At 43.7% G+C, this 19,162-nt stretch overlaps 1 protein-coding gene across 1 annotated transcript in view; it reads left to right on the forward strand.

Annotated features, from left to right (window-relative positions):
- LOC128323221 (chloride channel protein C-like) overlaps positions 1-19,162 on the forward strand; it is a 129,174-nt gene that overhangs the window by 74,600 nt on the left and 35,412 nt on the right. Inside the window, exon 13 of the mRNA XM_053245949.1 lies at positions 6,631-6,810. Coding sequence (XP_053101924.1) covers positions 6,631-6,810 — 180 coding nt within the window. The remainder of the gene's footprint in view (positions 1-6,630; positions 6,811-19,162) is intronic.

A 19,162-nucleotide genomic window follows, 5' to 3' on the forward strand; every position in this document is an offset into this window, starting at 1 on the left:
CGGATGCTGCCGCCGCGGCTTCCTTCGGGCCGCCTGCGGCGGACCTGCTGTCCCCCGGCCTTCGTAGCCCAACGCGAGCCTTGCCGTAAAGGCCAAGGTGCCTCCGCCGCCTCTCATGGGCTGCCGCTGCGGCTTCCCTTGAGCAGCCCGCGGCGGACCTGCTGGCCTCGCCGCCAAAGTGTCTCATCCGCTGCCGGACGGACCCAGCCGAGAAGGAGCTCGATAGAGAGCTCCTTCTCTTGCTGCTGCTGGGCGCCAACTGAAGAGAACGGGGCGGGGATTGTCCGTTCCCGGCCGAAACCCCACCCCCAAACCTGACGGGCCAATCAGAGCCCTTCTTGGGCCTCGTGTAGAGCGGGCTGGGACAAACCCTCTCCCCTCTACACGGGGGCCAAGGGGAGGGGAATTCTACCAAAGCATAGAAGGAGAAACTGCAAGAAACATAGAAACACCAAATAAAGTAGAAACAGTGCAATTTTGGGGAAATGATGGGACAATACAATAGATTATAATAAAAAAGCAGGCTGGGTGAAAGAGGTCGAAAAATGTAATCAACAAATGCAACATCTAACAATAACACCAGAATTAATAAGTGAAAGAGCAAAGAAAATTAAAAATTGGACTGCGCCAGGAGATGATGAACTGCATGGCTTTTGGCTTAAACACCTAACAAGCCTTCATAAACAACTATCAAAACAGTTCAATCACATTTTGCAAGGAGGTGATATTGAACAATGGCTAACAACTGGGAAAACTCTTTTCATAATGAAAGACCCAGCAAAAGGTGTAGTTCCAAGTAATTATAGACCGATTACCTGCTTGCCAACCATGTTCAAATTATTAACTGGAATAATAGCAGATGAAGTAATGCAACACTTGTTAACTATAAACAGCTTCCAGTTGAACAGAAAGGAAATTGCCCGAACACCAGAGGCACAAAAGACCAGCTGCTGATTGACAAAATGATTTTAGAAAATTGCAAGAGAAGAAAAACCAATCTGAGTGTTGCATGGATTGACTACAAGAAAGCCTTTGATTCATTGCCTCACACATGGTTACTGAGATGTTTAGAAACAACTGGTGTCAGCAAAAACATTCAGATATTTATAAAAAAGCAATGAGCATGTGGAGTACACAAGAATCAATGATGACACAGTTGGACAGGTTAGCATTAGAAGAGGCATTTTCCAAGGGGACTCACTATCCCCTCTGTTGTTTGTAATCACGCCATGACTCCACTTTCACAAATGCTAAACAAAACAGGCCTCAGATACCAAACATCTAAAACATTAAGTCAAATAAACCATCTGCTGTACATGGATGATCTGAAGTTGTATGGAAAGTCCCAGTCAGAAATTGAATCACTGTTAAACACTGTCCGTATATTCAGTAGCGATATAGCAATGGAGTTTGGACTAGACAAGTGTGCTACATTAATAATGAACAGAGGAAAAATAACAAAAACAGAAGGAATAGAACTGCCCAATGGAAGCAAGACCAAGAACCTGGAAGAGAAAGAACATTACAAATACTTGGGCATTCTCCAGGCTGATAACACTGAAGTTAAAAGAAAAATTGGAAGTGAATACATCAGGAGAGTTAGAAAAATCCTCAAGTCCAAACTCAATGGCTGGAACACCATACAAGCCATAAACACTTGGGCTATACCTGTTATCAGATACAGTGCAGGAATAATAGACTGGACCCAGGCAGAGCCTGAGACACTAGATCGTAAGACCAGGAAAATCATGACCATCAATCATGCTCTGCACCCCCGCAGTGATGTAGATAGGCTATACCTCCCTCACAGCTCAGGTGGAAGAGGAATGCTGCAAGTCCATCAAACAGTAGAGGAGGAGAAAAGAGGCCTTGAAGAATATATCAAAGACAGTGAAGAAGATGCACTTCAAATGGTCAATAACAAGAAACTATTCAACACCAATGAAACAAAGCAGGCCTACAAGAAAGAACAAATCAAGGACCAAGCAGAAAAATGGAGAAATAAGCCCCTGCATGGTCAATATTTGCACAATATAAGTGGAAAATCAGACATCACCAAGACCTGGCAATGGCTTAAGAATGGCAACTTGAAGAAAGAAACAGAGGGTTTAATACTGGCTTCACAAGAACAGGCACTAAGAACAAATGCAATAAGAACAAAAGTCGAAAAATCAACAACAAACAGCAAGTGCCGCCTTTGTAAAGAAGCAGATGAAACCGTGGACCACCTAATCAGCAGTTGTAAAAAGATTGCACAGACTGACTACAAACAAAGGCATGACAAGGTAGCAGGGATGATACATTGGAACATCTGCAAAAAATACAAGCTACCTGTAGCCAAAGATTGGTGGGACCATAAAACTGAAAAAGTTGAAGAAAATGAAGATGTAAAAATATTATGGGACTTCCGACTACATCAAACATCTGCCACACAATAACCAGATATTCTTGTAGTCAAGAAGAAAGAAAAACAAGTTAAAATAATTGACATAACAATAGCAGGGATAGCAGAATAGAAGAAAAAGAAATAGAAAAAATCACCAAATACAAAGATCTACAAATTGAAATTGAAAGGCTGTGGCAGAAAAAGACCAAAATCATCCCAGTGGTACCTGGCACCCTAGATGCAATTCCAAAACAACTTGAAGAGCACCTCAACACCATAGGGGCCACAGAAATCACCATCGGCCAATTACAAAAAGCAACTTTACTGAGAACAGCCTATATTCTGCGACGATATCTATAATAACAGCAATAACATTGATAATAAAATTCAGCCATCCCAGGTCCTTGGAAAGGACTTGATGTCTGGATAAAACAAACCAGTCAATAACACCTCTTTGACTGTGTAAACAAGAAATAATAAATAAATCTGCTCAGTTGCTCTCCCCTCCCCTTCTGTGTTGACAAGCTCAAGTTATATTGGAAGCAAACGGCGGAGGAGGGTGGTGTGTGGTTTGGGATCTGTGGGGAGGAAAGGAGGGGAAATTTCTCCCTGCCTGTTTCTCTCCCCGTTGTGAGGGGGTGAAGGAAGCAACCATGGGGTGGGAGGAGAACTGTCCATACTGCCACGCTGCAATCGATAAAATGCAAGGCAAGGCTCTCTACAATGGAAAAATACAGCTATTTTCCTGCAGCACATTTACAACGTTGTAGGGCAAAAACGCAACTTTAAAATTCGAATCAAGGCATGGGAAATATGAAAGGCACCCTGCTGACAATGCAGCAACACTGATGTGGAAACACAGGCAATACGGAGGGGCACTTAACAGATATGTTGTGAGTATGGTGCGGTGTGTAATCTGGAAAATGCCTAGGAACATTTCCAGATGGGGCTTTTAGCTCACTTCTCCTCTAGGGATGTGCACAGAACCAGTTTGGAGATCCTTCATGGGCCTCCGAACCAGTTCAAGTGGCAGGTGGTTCTACCGGTTTGAAGGCAGGGGTGCATCTTTAAGGGTGGGGGAGGGTGCACTTCCTCTGCTTTCCCCCCACCATTTTCTTAGAGTCCATTTTCTTAAAGTCCATCGGGGAGGCAGCGTACCTCCCTGCCACCCCGTTGCCCCCTTTACCGGAAGTAACCATAAGTATCCGATACATCTGCACAACTGTTAAAGAACAGACATAATGTGGTCTCTCCAGGATTCCCCAGAGACCAACCTGGCTGCTGCATTTTGAACTAACAGAAATTTCCCAACTACGTACAAAGGCAGCCCGACATAGGGCACATTGCAGTATTCCAACCTGGAGGTTATCAGCTGGTGTACAATTTTTTTCAGTTCATTCTTCTCAAGGAATAGGTGGAGTTGTCAAATCAATCGCAGCTGGTAAAAAGCACTCCTGGCCATAGACTCAACCTGAGGCACCATGGTGAGACCCAGGTCCAAGAGCACTTCGAAGCTATGAACCTGTTCTTTTTGGGGGAGTGTAACTGCGTCCAGAACAGGAAGTTCTATATCGTCTTTCAGATTACAACCCCCAACAATAAGCACACCTGTCTTTCTTGGATTCAGCTTCAGTTTATTATCCCTCATCCAGCCCATTACTGCCTGTAGGCAGGCATTTAAGGGGCTAATGCCATTTCCTGATATTGATGACAAGGAGAAATAGACTTGGGTGTTGTCAGCATACTGATAACACCCAGCACCAAATCTCCTGATGACCTCGCTTAGCAGTTTCATGTGGATGTTAACAAGCATTGGTGACAGAATGGAGCCCTGAGGGACACCATATAGCAGCTCCCATTTAGAAGAGCAACAGTCACCAAATGCCACCATTTGAAATCTACATGAGACATAGGAGTGGAACCATTGTAAACCCCTCAGGTGAGCCAGAAGAAAAGCTGCTGAGAGATACAAAGGTTTGTTTCTGTATGCTTAATTTTGGTAAGTTTAAATAGCAGTCACGTGGGGACAGGGATCAGATCAGAGATAGGACTGCAGCACACAGAGAGGGGGTATTTAACCCTTTCTTGCTGCTTAGTGGTTCTGATGAAAATGGTACCTCTAACTTGCAATTAGCCCCAGGATGGAAGCTTCCACTGGTCCCCAGAGAATCCCCCCTTCTGGGACTGATAGCTTCAGGAATGGAATTTTTGTCAGGAATGTGTATAGCAGGAAAAGGTTATGAATCTCCTCTTGATCCTGATTTCTCCCCTCTCCCGTAGCTGCTATTTAACTTACAAAAAAGAAACACACAGGACCACAAATGCATTTAATGTAATATGTAGTTTGGCCATGAATAAAAATAAATGTAAACTTTTTTTAAAAAAAATCCATAATTAAATTGCAATAGAATAGTAAGAACATTTGGCAGAGTCATTAGTTAATGTTGTCCAGTTCAGATAAAGAGATTGTATAAAAGCAACAATGTAAATCATAAATTACTTTTTAAAATTCTGACCAGGTCTAATTTTGGATGTAATTACTATGAACAAGCAGTTTACTTATGACTGCCACCTTGTGAATGTCCAGTATAATTCAGAGATGTAAAAGAATTTGGATGCGCTGTCTAAATGTTATTGGCAACCGTGATAATAATAAAGCCAGCCCAAAACAAACTCTTGAACTGTATTTGTATGAGGCCCAAGAGTTAGTCAGCACAATAAAGCAATGGTTTATAAGTGTAGCTAAACTCCAGTGGAGCTCTAATGAAGAAGACTTCCAGCTAATCAATGGGTAAACATTTTTACCAGATGAAACGAGTCACTTGAGTGAGGCCTAAATAGAGAATGCAAACCTGCCAGTTATGAAAACATGTGAATGAGTAGAGTCTCCTGGTCTCTCATGCTAATCTCCATGAGTATGTCTAGTTTGGGATTTCTCAAATAGTGTTCAAGAGGAATATTTTCACAGTCCTAAAAAGGGATTCCACCTTAAGTGGTGCAGCGGGGAAATGCTTGACTAACAAGCAGAAGGTTGCTGGTTTGAATCCCTAGTGGTACTATATCGGGGAGCAGCAATATAGGAAGATGCTGAAAGGCATCATCTCACACTGCATGGGAGGAGGCAATGGTAAACCCCTCCTGTATTCTACCAGAGAAAACCACAGGACTCTGTGGGCACCAGGAGTTGAAATTGACTTGACGGCACTCTTTGCTTTAAATTGAGACTAGGGCTTAGGATCAGCCTAGTCCATGCAAGCAGGTGGTTGGACTGTACCACTTCAGTTGCCGATGAGGGCTTACATAATTAAATGGTCTTCCATACAAAAATGTCACTACACATTGAAAACTAATATGTCAGAGAGAAGGATGGGACCCTTTCTCTTACATCTAATTTTCCAAGCAGGGAATTTGTATGGAGGTCTTTTCAATCCTGTGAACTTCCACTGCAATTTGAAGTGGCTCAGTTGAAGAACAGGTTTACCTCTTCATCTGCTGTTTATAAGAACTAGGCCTCAGATGGATATTCTAGAGACTGCTACTTGGCATATTAAACCAGTTGTATATCCAGGGTTTTGTATGTGCAGGACCCGAACTGTCAGATTTCACCTGACTTGCTTTCCTTTGATGTATCACAGAAACAAGGGCAGGCAGTCATCCCTTCAACAACAAAAACAGTGTAAATGAAAAAGATGTGGTACAAATATGTGGTAGCTCAGCAATAGTTAATGGTTTCTACATTCTCAAGCAGTCATCACTGGCCATAGCTAGGCAGAATACTGAGCTAAACTCGGTGGACCATTGGTCTGAGCCACTTAAACCATGCTTACATTGCTATGAAATCCAGATTAGTTTTATTGCTGCTTCCCTCTCTCTTCTCTACTCCAAGAACTTTTTGTAACCTAAACATGATTTTTCTGAGGATTTCATTTTCAATCAGGACTTTACAACAAAAAGTGAAAAGTCATGGAATTTGATTAATGGCTTTTGTCCTGTCCTAGAAAACCAACACTTGCATCTGGTTGAATTTATGCTACATCTTACTCATAGGTAGGAAGGTTATGCATGATAATCAGTTTATTGCCTAATTGCATTTTAAACAAAATATCACAAATAAAAACCAATTGATTTGCAGCTTGAAGTAATTCACTAGCACATTATAAAGTCATCAAACGCAAACATGGTAGAGCGCGCCTTGTTTCCTGTTTACTAAATAAAATGTTGGCTGTCTGCTTTATGTCTTTCAGGTTAAATCTGGAATTGTTTGCTGCCAGAGATGTCATGAAGCCTTGTGTCAGAGTCCTCCACTTAAAGGAAAACATTGCTTTCTTGGCTCAGGTCCTTGCCAACACCAGCCATAGTGGATTCCCAGTGGTTTACAAATCTGAGCCAGATCAAGCAGAGGTATTCCTGGGAACAATTACAAGGTAAGACACCATTGCATTGTTCCTTGAAGATAAGTTGCCCCTGAGGCCAGTACTCAGAACAAAGAATGAAGGCCTTAACATACTGTGTTACGAAAATCCATGTCATGAAGTAGAGAATTTGAGATCTGTAGCAATTTATAGCCTGAAACGACTGTGTTGTGTACATGCTTTTTACCCAGCATTGTATGTGTAGGTCTCCGGAAGTTCCTTTCTATTGTGTACAATACTTAGTTAGAAACAGGCTAAATAGTGCTTTTCGTTGTAAGGCCTGGGGTCCTCCATTAAGCATCCAACATTCACCCTGAGTGGGATCTAAAATTAACTGAGTGGACATTAAAAAACCTTGTGAGCACATGCCACAAGGTACCAGTACCAGGGGGGCAACTAGAATACCACAATACCAGTAGCAGGGGGGCAACAGCAGAAGTGAGGGCATGCCCTCTCCGATAGGCCTTGGGCCTGATCCAGCAGGGCTGTTCTTATGTTCTTAACCCTTAGTGTGGCGCCCTGACCAATTGTTTATTGGGCCTGTGTCAAGCTTTGGCCAAAGCTGAATACTTTGAACAGTCTCCCTGGCACCATGTGGAGACAACCATTCTCACCATGCTGTGCTGTGCACTGGGTTGGGTGGGTGGGTGGGCTTCCTCAAGGGAAATTGAGTGCTCTTGAGCTCCTGCATCATCTAGGAAAAGAGTGCTGGGAAATGGAGCCCTTCCTAGGGCAGAGGGCTTCATCTCTCTTAGTGGGTCCTCCCAGAAAAACACAGTTCTGTGCTGAGGTCAGCACAGTGGAAATCTCTCTCACTTTGAATGTCTTTTCTTTTCTTTCTTTTTTTGCCAAAGTGACCCCTGCTTGAAAAATAGTGAAGTTCACTTGGCTAAAGCCTCAAGGAACTTAAGGGTTTACTAGAACTGTGATGTGAAAGGTCTTCTGTGACCACATTGATCATAAAATTGAAGCCAAACCAATTTGCTAGGATAGGTCAGCAGCAAGCTTTCATTTGTTTAGTCTCTTTTCAAGTTAACCTCTTTCACAATCAAACATGTTGCAATTCAGACAGAACAGCAAGGTCTGTGAAGCTTGTGGTGGCTTGCTTGAGTAAACAGGAACTAAAGGAACCAAGCACTGCCACGTAACAGGCTATCACAAGAATGGGGAAAGTGTCAATACATATGGAATCTTTTGCCTCTTAAATAACATCCCATTTGCCTTTCAATAATGTTCAGTTTATAATAACATTGTGCAAGACTGCCTTCATTCAGCTAAGAATTCCCACAATAATTCATATCAAAACTGATCTTCATTCTTAACGAAAGTCAGTCTTGCAGACAGAGAAAGTGATGTTGTGGACAGTTTTGCAAAATATGAGAAAACTATGCCCAAGATTGCTGGTAAACGGGAATTCAACAAACACAATTGTTCTCTATAACCATCATGATATAACCTGCAACAATTCCTTTTTATAAAGAGTATTATTGCTTAAAAATTCCAGGGCTCTCTAATAGTTTTTCATTTATAACCACTGAGGGAGATATCTAACATTCAGAAATACAAAATATTTAATGGTAGTACAAGAGAATCTAAAATGTACTGTATGGAATGAAGACATTTGATCATTTTATGGAGTCTAGCTATTATTAATTACACTCCTATCTTATCCTTCATTCAAGGACCTCAGAGCAGTGTACATGTCTCCCCCCTCGTTTTATTCTCTCAACAGTACTGTGAAGTAGTAGTAGGTTAGGCTGAGAGAGAGTAACCAGCTCAAGGTAATGCTGTGAGCTTCATGGGGGATTTGAACTCAGGTCTCCCCAGTCCTAGTCCAACACTCCAACCACTGCACTACACTAGCTCTCACCAGCTACAAATCGGGATCTCCAAAACTACAATTGTACAGAACCTAGTGTCTTTTGTGTTGAACAAGGATACAATTGAAATGCTACAATAATACAGGCTCACCAGGTCCACCGCAGCTACTGGAGAGAACATTGAAAGTTCTCTTGGAAGTTCTAATCTTACCTGCTTGGGAGCAATTTCTAAACTATTTATGGTGGCCAGATAAGCCTCATTAGAAAAAGATACCCAGAAAAGAGAGAGAGGGTGAGGGGAGTCAGTCCAACCAAACCTTCACTTTCTAGAGCAGGGGTGACCAGAGGTGCACCGAGGTAATTTTGGAGCCTGGACCTAAAGGCCTTTGGAGCCCCCCCCCCCGCTGCAAGTTAAGCATCATTTTGTAACACGTAGGTTCTTGAGGGCACAAACCACACCACCTAGGACATCGATTTGGGGGCCCCCAGGAGGTATGGAGTCCAGGGGTAAGAGCGCCTCTGGGGGTGACCAACCTGAGGCTCTCTAGCTGTCACTGGATTGCACCAACCATGGGAGTTATAGTTCAGCAACAGCTGGGGAGCCTTAGGTTGCCCACCCCTTCCCGTGTTCCCTCTGACAGGGATTCCCAGATGTTGTTGACTACAACTCCCATAAACCCCAGCCAAAGGCTGCTGCAGCCCAGCTGCTGCAGCTGGGGATGCTGGGGGTTGTAGTCAACAACATCTGGGAATCCCTCTTAGAGGCAACACTGACCTCTGCTCTAGAGCAGTGGTTCCCAACCTGGGGCAGGGGCCTCCAGATGTTGTTGAACTACAACTCCCATCCATGGCCCTAGCCATAATAAATTGTAGCTGGGGCTGATAGCAATAGCAATAGCACTTACATTTATATACCGCTTTATAGCCGAAGCTCTCTAAGCGGTTTACAATGATTTAGCGTATTGCCCCCAACATTCTGGGTACTCATTTTACTGACCTCAGAAGGATGGAAGGCTGAGTCAACCTTGAGCCCCTGGTCAGGATCGAACTTGTAACCTTCTGGTTACAGGGCGGCAGTTTTATCACTGCACCACCTAGCAGGCCAGCTGCGCCACCTAGCATGGGAAGCGCCACCTAGCAGCTACGCCACCTAGCATGGGAATTGTAGTTCAGCAGTTGTGACACAATTGGGCTTTTCTGCGGAACGCTTGGCAATGGCTTCCAGTTTCTGTTTTCCTTTCATCTTTGCTTTCTTGTTTGTAAATCTCTGAGGAGAATTGCATAACTGCTAATTCCTCCTGCTGTTCTACATGTTATGTTTGTAATCATGGAACAGATTTGGGTTGTATCGCAAGAAAGCTAGTCAGGACAAAGTCCCATTGAAATTAATGAGACTCAGATTAGACACAGCAAACTTGTGTTATTGATTTCAATGGCACTTAGTCATGACTGCCTTTCTTTGGAAACTTCCCAATGAGACTCTTGAGTTTGTTCAATTGTGCACTTGAGCAAGAAGAAACACCCTTCAGTCATATGGCAAACTGGGCCTGCATTTGGGCAATTGCAAACATTTTAAAGAAGACTGTTCCACCATTGCACATAGTGCATATCTCCTCCAGATTCAAGGGAAATAGGCAAATATTATTTGCAAATATCAAAGTTCACCAAGGTTTATCCAAGATTCTTTAGGCAGTGTGGATGTGTCAAAAGATAATACTCTTGATGCAGTTTACAAGCCTGCAACACCAAGCTACCTAATGCACACATGGATCCGCATATATTTTGCAATGTGGATGATACTGCCAGCTGCAGATTAGATGTGTGTTATAGCACAGACTGGGTAGAGCAGATGAATGTAACAGAAAACTCAATACTGAGCTGATACCGATCTTGTGTAAGCATCTAATGCAGGGATAGGCAACCTTGGCTCTCCAGAAGGTGTTGAATGACAACTCCCATTGTCCCCAACCACAATTATGGCTGAGGATCATGGGAGTTGTAGTTCAACACCATCTGGAGAGCCAAGGTTGCCTATCCCTTGTATCCCTAATGCATACAGTCTAGCTCTCTAGGATAAATGGTATGACAAAAACTGGATTTAAAAATTAGAAGATTGTGGTGTTGCACAGAAAGTTTCAGGGATGGCAAAGATTAACAGTCATAAGCATTGCTTAGCTATACAGAAAGACTGATGAATGCTTCTTATAGGTACTTATTTGCTAACAGTTGTGAGGTTACGATACAACCTAAGTACCACTATAGTGGCATGTCAAAAGGTGTGATGGCTATTATGGCTCCTGGTAGAAGTGTGAGGTTGCTACAACAATTGGTTTTTCAAAGACACTGGTGACTTTTATGGGAGCTAGTTTTAGAGTTTGCAAACTGAATGAAAATTGCTGATGTGAATGGGTTCTGAGACTTCCTTACAGTACTATGCTTGGTGGTGGACTTAAAGTCACTATCTGGAACTATTGGTAAATGCTACAGTTGCCCACAGAGGAGGACAAATGTTGGTTAGAGGAAAGGAGTTTCCTGAAAGGATTCATATTTACCTACATTCTCCAGGAGAGGAGAGCTGGTCTAGGAGAGGAGAGCTGGTCTAGGAGAGGAGAGCTGGTCTTGTGGTAGTAAGCATGACTTGTCCCCTTAGCTAAGCTGGGTCCGCTCTGGTTGCATATGAATGGGAGACTACATGTGAGCACTGTAAGATATTCCCTTAAGGAGATGGAGCCACTCTGGGAAGAGCTTCTAGGTTCCAAGTTCCCTCCCTGGCATCTCCAAGATAGGGCTGAGACAGATTCCTGCCTGAAACCTTGGAGAAGCTGCTGCCAGTCTGTTTAGACAATACTGAGCTAGATAGACCAATGGTCTGACTCAGTATATGGCAGCTTCCTATGTTCCTATGTTCTATTTCCTTGTCTTCATTGGTTATTATACTTTGTAGTTATATATATATTAGTTAACAGCCTGATCTCTGGGATAATCTATCTGCTGAAGCATACTGTAGCACCCAGTGTCTGCCAACCTGGTAACTTCTCTGCTTTGCACAAAGTCTGTTGCCAAAGCCTTGTGCTCACGCCTACCCGTCTAGCCACACCTCTTCCTTGATTATAATTTTTAGTGCTATTTAGAATTAGGTTAAATAATAGTTACATTAGACTGTGTGTCTCTCTGACTTGTTTCATTGCTTACAAAATAGGGACCCTTTCTCCTATCTATCTAAAATTTGTCAGGCCTTTTCCCTTGGAGGGTTAGAAGAATTCCTGACAATTTCATGCCAGTTGTATGGCAAACACAGGTGGCAGAACAATAGCTGGGTCTTCCACTGAAAGCAATTGACAACGATAACAGAATTTAATGAATGAATACCTAAATTAGTTAAAGTTTTAATAATTCAAGCAAATGAAACACATTTTTTTAAAAAATTATTGCCCTCCTTACTAGCAGCCAGATCCCATCCTCGAATTAGTCACTCTGAAGCATAAGCATAATCAACAAATTATTCTTTTCTCATTTTCTTGGGAAAAGATCACATCATATTTTCATTTCTGGCTAAGTTTTAAAGAGCAGGCTTCAAAAAAATTGTGTGTGTGTGTGACATACATAGAATTTGGGAATACTTGACATGGAGCATCTTACTTTTTTGCTACCCAGATTACTGTCGTCTAACATTATCATTATTTATCGTTAATGTACTTTTCCTAAGAAAAAATTGAAACTGCTTGGAATGTAAACAGAGATCTTTTCAACAATTTAATCCTAACAACTTAAAGCTGATGGGCTATTAAATATCAGCTTGCACACATCATTTGGGCACTTCAAATTAATAAAAACAATGCATTAAAATGGGAACTTCTTGATTTAAAATCTATGCAAATAATCAGAGTTTAAACTTGCTTTGGGTAAAATGTTCTTAGAAAAGTGATGTAAAGATGTAATGAGGATAAAACTGAAATCACTTTCACAAAGTCACATATAAAAACAAGAACTCCAAATATAATAAAACTTAACCAACAACAAAAGCAGCAGGATAAATACAATATAAAACCAGCACCAAATGCTAATCAGTGAGCTTGATCTGCATCTATGGCAGATCTTAGAACAGGGCCTGTAATGATAATTTTAAGGCCCAGCATGTACATATTGGCAAAGGCAGTCCTTAAGATAACTTAGGCTTTTTAAATAGGGGTGTGCATGAATCATTTTTTGTGATTTGATTCAAACTTGAATCAGATTTGATTCAAACTTTGATTCAAACTTGAATCAAATAGCAAAAGAAGAAGAAGAAGAGAGAATTGATTCATCTGAATCACTGGAATGTGGTGATTCGAGTTCCCCATTATTCACTATGGGCTTAACAGGCAGAGTGCATACATTTTTCAACCCTGCCTTGAAAAACAGCACTGCAGAACAGAAGCACACAGTCTCTTCCAACCAGGTGCGGCTCGTGAACTCTCCTCCGGCGGGGGGGGGGGGGCGGGGAGGATGGCTTCTTTAAGGTAAACGGAGCCAGTGCTCTGTGCTGCCCAGCAGCCCCTGCGGCGGGGAATCGCCTCCACCACTCACCTGGCCACTGGCAGGGGCTCACCTCCGTGGGAGCCAGGTGAGTGGCGGAGGCTATTCTGGGGCTGCCGGGAGGCATGGAGCACCAGCTCCGTTTACCTTAAAGAAGCCGCCCGCCACCGCCCCCCCAGAGGCGCGTTCATGAGCCACGCCTGATTCCAACACAGAACAACATATTTTGTCAAACACAGTCCAAAGATCACCAAAGAGAATCACGGACCCAGAATCCGCTGCCAGCCTTAGTGCCTGCACTGCAGTAACATCAATTTGGCACAAGTTGCTCTCTCTCACACAGTGATGACTCTGTCCTCCCTTGGAACAGTTGCCACAGCAGCCCCATTAGCAGCCAGCAAGCAAAGCCATAAGCTCAACTAGAGCAATGTCTTCAGCCACATTTGACTCAGTACACCTTGCGATGCAGATTGCAGAGCAGACTATATCTAATTATAAAATCTAGGTTGCTAGATAGCAATCTGAAGTCCGGGACCCCCAGGATAGTACTCTCTGAAATGGTATCTGTTCCATGCGCAGGGCCTGTGAGACCGGTAGAGCTGAGGGGTATCAATGTGTGGATGAGATGCATGATTCTCCTGGACCTATCAGTGGATTTCTATACCATTGACCATGGTATCCTTCTGGGTTGAGACTTGGGGGCATGGTTATACAGTGGCTCCACTCCTACCTGGATGGTCGGTCTTAGAAGGGGGTGTTGGGGGATGCCTATTGGTCTTTGGCCTATGGGGTGTCACAGGGATCTGTTCTGTCCCCTGTGCTGTTTAACATCTACATGAAACCTCTGGGAGAGGTCATCCATAGTTGTGGACTGTCGTGCCATCAATATACTGATGGCAGCCAGCTCTACCTATCTTTTAAGTCAGCAGACACCAGCAAGGCAGTGGATGTTCTGAGCTAGGATTTGGAAGCTGTTCTGGATGATGACAAACAAGCTGAAACTTAATCCAGAAAAGACGGAAGTGCTCTGGGTCGGTAAAACTGATCATCTGAGTAGTAGGGGTGTGCACAAAACCAGCTTGCCCAGTTCGGTTTGAGTCTGGACCAGACTTGAACCAGACCAGGCATGTTCAGTTTTGTGCATCCCACCCCACCCACCATGGTTTGGCTTGAGTTTGAGCCAGAGTGGGGTTTGAAAAGTATAAAAAAATATATTAATAACTCACTGCCAGGCCCGGGGTAATTTAGCTGCCTCTGGGGTGCTGCTGCTGTGACTACGCTGGGGGTCTCTGAAGCTTACCCCTTCCGCTGGTGTTTTCTGGGCCAGTTTGGCCCATTTCTGGGCCTTTCTGGCCCTCTCCCGGTTCATGGTGGCCATTTAGAAGGCTACTGCACATGCATGTGGGCTATTTGTGTGTCCAGGTCATGCAAGCCTCTGTCAATCTCTCTCTACTCACAGTGTGGGAGGCAGGCAGGCAGGCAGGCTGGGCCAGACCACCACTACCACTCTGCTCCCTGTGCTACTGCTGCTGTCTCTCTCTGATTATCCTCTCCTGAGGCACAAAAAGCTATGGCTCTCTCTGCCTCCATGCAGCCCCTAATATACATTTTGAAAATCCCACCTTTGACCTCCACCGTCCCTGCTCCCTCCCCACAGCCAATGGAGGCACAGTTGCCCATGCCAACACTTGATTTTAAAGACAGCAAGCCAACCAAGAAGCAAGGAGATCTTAAGCCAATCAGAAGTCAGTGACAGGAAACAAATCTAGTGAATTGAATTGCACACCCCTACTTTTATACCATGATAATCATCTTCCCCAGTGTCCCTTGTCTCACATTTTTTACATTATACTGCACAAACCAAGCTCTGCCATCCTGTCACCTTGCTATGCATGTTTGTAAACATGTGTTTGTCATATTTGTACTTCACATTGTAGTGAATATGTGAAGTCAGAGGCTCATGGAATGGCATTACAGGTGGCCCTCATTAACCGTGGTTCTGTTATCCGGTTTCATATATCCATAGCCGGGAAACATAGACCTGTCCTCGTTATCTGCAGTATGGCAGTTCTGCATATCCACGGTTTTTGGTGTGCAATTTTGTCCTTATATGGTTGTGCTCTTCCTGCATGTGCTCTTGGGTTTTGAAAGGAATTTGGAGGAGGACGGAGGAGTGCTTTGGTCTGCATTTATTGAATTTTTGTGTATCCTTGGGTATCCTTCGGGAGCGTTCCATTGAGTGGACCAGTCATTTGTGAGAAAGTGCTCTGGCACTACAGGCAGTTTGAGGTGGAAGGCGGTCAAGTGGCGAGAACATCTGAAGATGCTGAGCGTTGTTTCCAGGTGAGCAAGGGCTGGTTTGAAAGATTCAAGCACTGTTACAGCCTTCATAATGTCAAGCTGGCAGGGGAAGTAAATCAGTGGACCCAAGGTAGCACAAAGATTTCCAGCAGAGTTCCAGCAGCTGATTGAGTCTGGAGGGTAAAGGCCGGAGCAGGTCTTCAATGCTGATGAGACAGGCCTGTTCTGGAAGCAGATGCCATCCTGCCTCTTCATCAGCAAAGAAGAAACAACTGCTCTGGGTTTCAAGGCAGCCAAGGGACCATCTCACTCTTCTGGTATGCAACAATGCTGCAGGAAAGTGCTGGTCAAGTCCACGCTCCTGTACTGAGCACAGAATCCTCACGCCCTGAAAGGGAAGAATAAAAGCCAGCTTCCCATTTTCTGGAGAGCCAATAGGAGAACATGCGTGACTTCAGAGCTTTTCTCTGACTGGATGAACAACTGCTTTCTGCATGAGGTGCAGAGATATCTGACCTCCAAGAATCTGGCCAGATACTTGGTACTCAGTGATGCACCTGGCCATCCTGAAACCCTGCATTTCGCACACTCAAACCTAGAGATTGCCTTTTTACCACCCACTTTCTTGAGTCAACTAATGGACCAAGGTCTGATTGCGACTTTCGAGTCATGCTGCACTTGCCACACCTTCAGGAGGATGCTGGATCTCATGGACGCTTATCTCTCTCTGTCAGTCAGTGATTGCTGGAGGAGCTACAGCATCATAGAACGCACTGAGAACATCATGGCATCCCTTGCAGAGCTCAAATCCCACATATGGAACATGTCCATGCCAGAATGGTGAAGTAGAGACCACAGAACACCTGATGCTGAGGTGTAGATTTTATATTGAATTAAGGGGAAAGCTTCTTTCCCCACTGTTAATTCATCTCAATTCTAATTGTTCCTCTGGTAGGGACAAGGTTCTTTTTTTGGTTGCTGCCAAGTCAGAGTATGTTTACAGGAGGCTGGCAAAATTCTTATTTATAGCAAGTAAGATTCGATTTAGAATGATGGAGGCACAAGATGCTGGGCTGTGCACTTTAGATTGACTGGCTTATTTGAATGGAATTGACTATATGTGCAGTATCGGGAGCCATTAATGTTTTATCCATTCTATGTTAAATGTATTTAATCTATTTTATGTATTTATTCTTGCTGTTTTTTTAATATGCTGGCCTTGGGCCGAAATAAACAAATAAACAGTAATAAAACAAATGGAACACAGTCTGGAAGATGTTGTGGCCTACGGCAGTCACTTCTTCATCTGCTGCAGTTGTTCCTTCAGTAGCTGATGAAGTGGAGCAGATCACCAATCTCATGCACACCATTGGTGGAGAAGGCCTGCAAGACATCCAGCCACATGAGGTGGAGGAACTCCTCCAATCTCATCAGGAGCAGTTGACAGAGGAAGAATTGGAGGACATCATCCAGGCAGCTCCCAAGAGTGAGGAAGAAGAGGGGAAGAGATGCTTCCCAAGCCCTTCACTGCAAAAGGGCTGTCTGAGATTCTGCAGCTGGGGACAGTCTTTGAACTTGATCCCCTGACGGAGTGTAGCATCAAGTTCAAAAGACAGCTGGAGGCTGCTTTGCAACGCTATAAGATCACCTACCGGACTCTGCAAAGCAAGAGGAAGCAAAGGACCATCACCAGGTACTTTGAAAAGGTAGCTACACCCACCACCACAGCTGTGGAGTCATCATCGGAAAGCAACACCTCCACTTTCCATGGCTTTGAGGAGGAAGAGTATGATGACAATGACAATGCTGGCAGCAGGTCTGCCTCTGCTACCTTGTCTGTATTCCAAGCAGAATACCAGGGCTGTCCTTAGGGCATGGCAAACAGGGCAACTGCCCAAGTCCCTGCTCTTTTAACCCCCATTAGAATTAACTGGAAGGAGGCCCCACACTGGCTGATTTGCCCAGGGCCCCGCGCCCTGCCAAGGCTCTCCAAGGACAGCCCAGCAGAAGACTGGAGATGGAATGCTGCAAACTCCAGTGGTGGAGTGAAGGAACTACACGGCGGCCAGAGACTGGAGAGAGCTGAAATACTGCTAACCCCTGCAGTGGAGTGAAGAAGCTCCCCCAGAAATGTTTACTTGAACTGAAACCAATTCTATGCTGCTTCTTTGGCCAACCTACCAAACAATCAGGCCAGGGGTTTGTGCTGCTAAGTGTTGGACTTCAACTGTGGGGTGGGGAAACTTCACGATTACCCATTACAGGAGGAGTGGGGTCCGTGCTGGAGCAGCTGGAGAGTGGGAGAGCTGAGGTAGCCAAGGTACAGTGCTGTGCTCCATCCTTATTTCTGCTTTCCCTCAGTCTTTTTGGTGATTTCTAGGTCACTTCCCAAAGTTCTGGAACCTACCTCCTTGCTAAATCCTATTGATTCAAGGTTTCATTATTCATAGTTTCATTATCTGCGTTTGTAGGCTGGAATGGAACCCCTGTGAATAACGAGGGCCATCTGTATTGCAATGCTTTCTGTCGTCTTCCTGTTATTGTTAAGTGTTGTTAATACATGTCTGAGGAACCGCAGAACTACAGTTCTGATGGCTCACAAACTGCAGAGTCCACGAGGTTGAATATGTTAGATTAAATAAGCTAAACCCACTCATTTATATCCCAGCTGTCCTCTGCAATAAAACTAGAATTGATGCTAATAAATGATTGTGCCAAAATGCTTGTCTCATTTTCCCCCTTGTTAACTTACCCATACTATTTTGAACTCTACATCACTTGCCAGTGGTGCGGGGATGTCAGAAATTTGCACAAATACACAGTAAATTGAAAGACAATGACAATAAAAAGATGAGTGCAAATTATCACATTTGCTTATGAATTGGTAAAGGATTAAGACCCAACTTCCCTAGGTACTACTACTACTACTACTACTACTACTACTACTACTACAACACACACACACACCTGTTTGTTTAAGATCAGGGGACTTCAAGGCTTTATCTAGGTTGTAGTACAGTGATTTATTCCTTCTCTCCAGAAAATCCTGGGGATTATAATTCTATGAGAAAGGCTAGGGATCTCTAACAGGAAATTCTTAGCATTTCACCAAACCACAATTTTCAGAATTAATTTGAGGAGATGATGATGATGATGATGATTTATTTACACAGTCAGACAGGTGTTATTGACTGGTTTGTTTTATCCAGACATCGAGTCCTTCCAAGGACCTGGGATGGCTGAATTTTATTGTCAATGTTGTTGCTCTTATAGATATCGTCGCAGAATATAGGCTGTTCCCAGTAAAGCTGCTTTTTGTAATTGGCTGATGGTGATTTCTGTGGCCCCTATGGTGTTGAGGTGCTCTTCAAGGTCTTTTGGAACTGAACCCAGGGTGCCAATGACCACTGGGATTATTTTGGTCTTTTTCTGCCACAGCCTATCAATTTCAATTTGTAGATCTTTGTATTTGGTGATTTTTTCTATTTCTTTTCCTTCTATTCTGCTATCCCCTGGTATTGCTATGTCGATTATTTTGACTTGTTTTTCTTTCTTCTCAACTACAGTTATATCTGGTGTATTGTGTGGCAGATGTTTGTCTGTTTGTAGTCGGAAGTCCCATCATATTTTTACATCTTCATTTTCTTCAACTTTTTCAATTTTATGGTCCCACCAATGTTTGGCTACAGGTAGCTTGTATTTTTTGCAGATGTTCCAGTGTATCATCC

Source organism: Hemicordylus capensis, chromosome 4, assembly GCF_027244095.1.
Source record: "Hemicordylus capensis ecotype Gifberg chromosome 4, rHemCap1.1.pri, whole genome shotgun sequence".
NCBI classification, from domain to species: Eukaryota; Metazoa; Chordata; class Lepidosauria; order Squamata; family Cordylidae; genus Hemicordylus; species Hemicordylus capensis.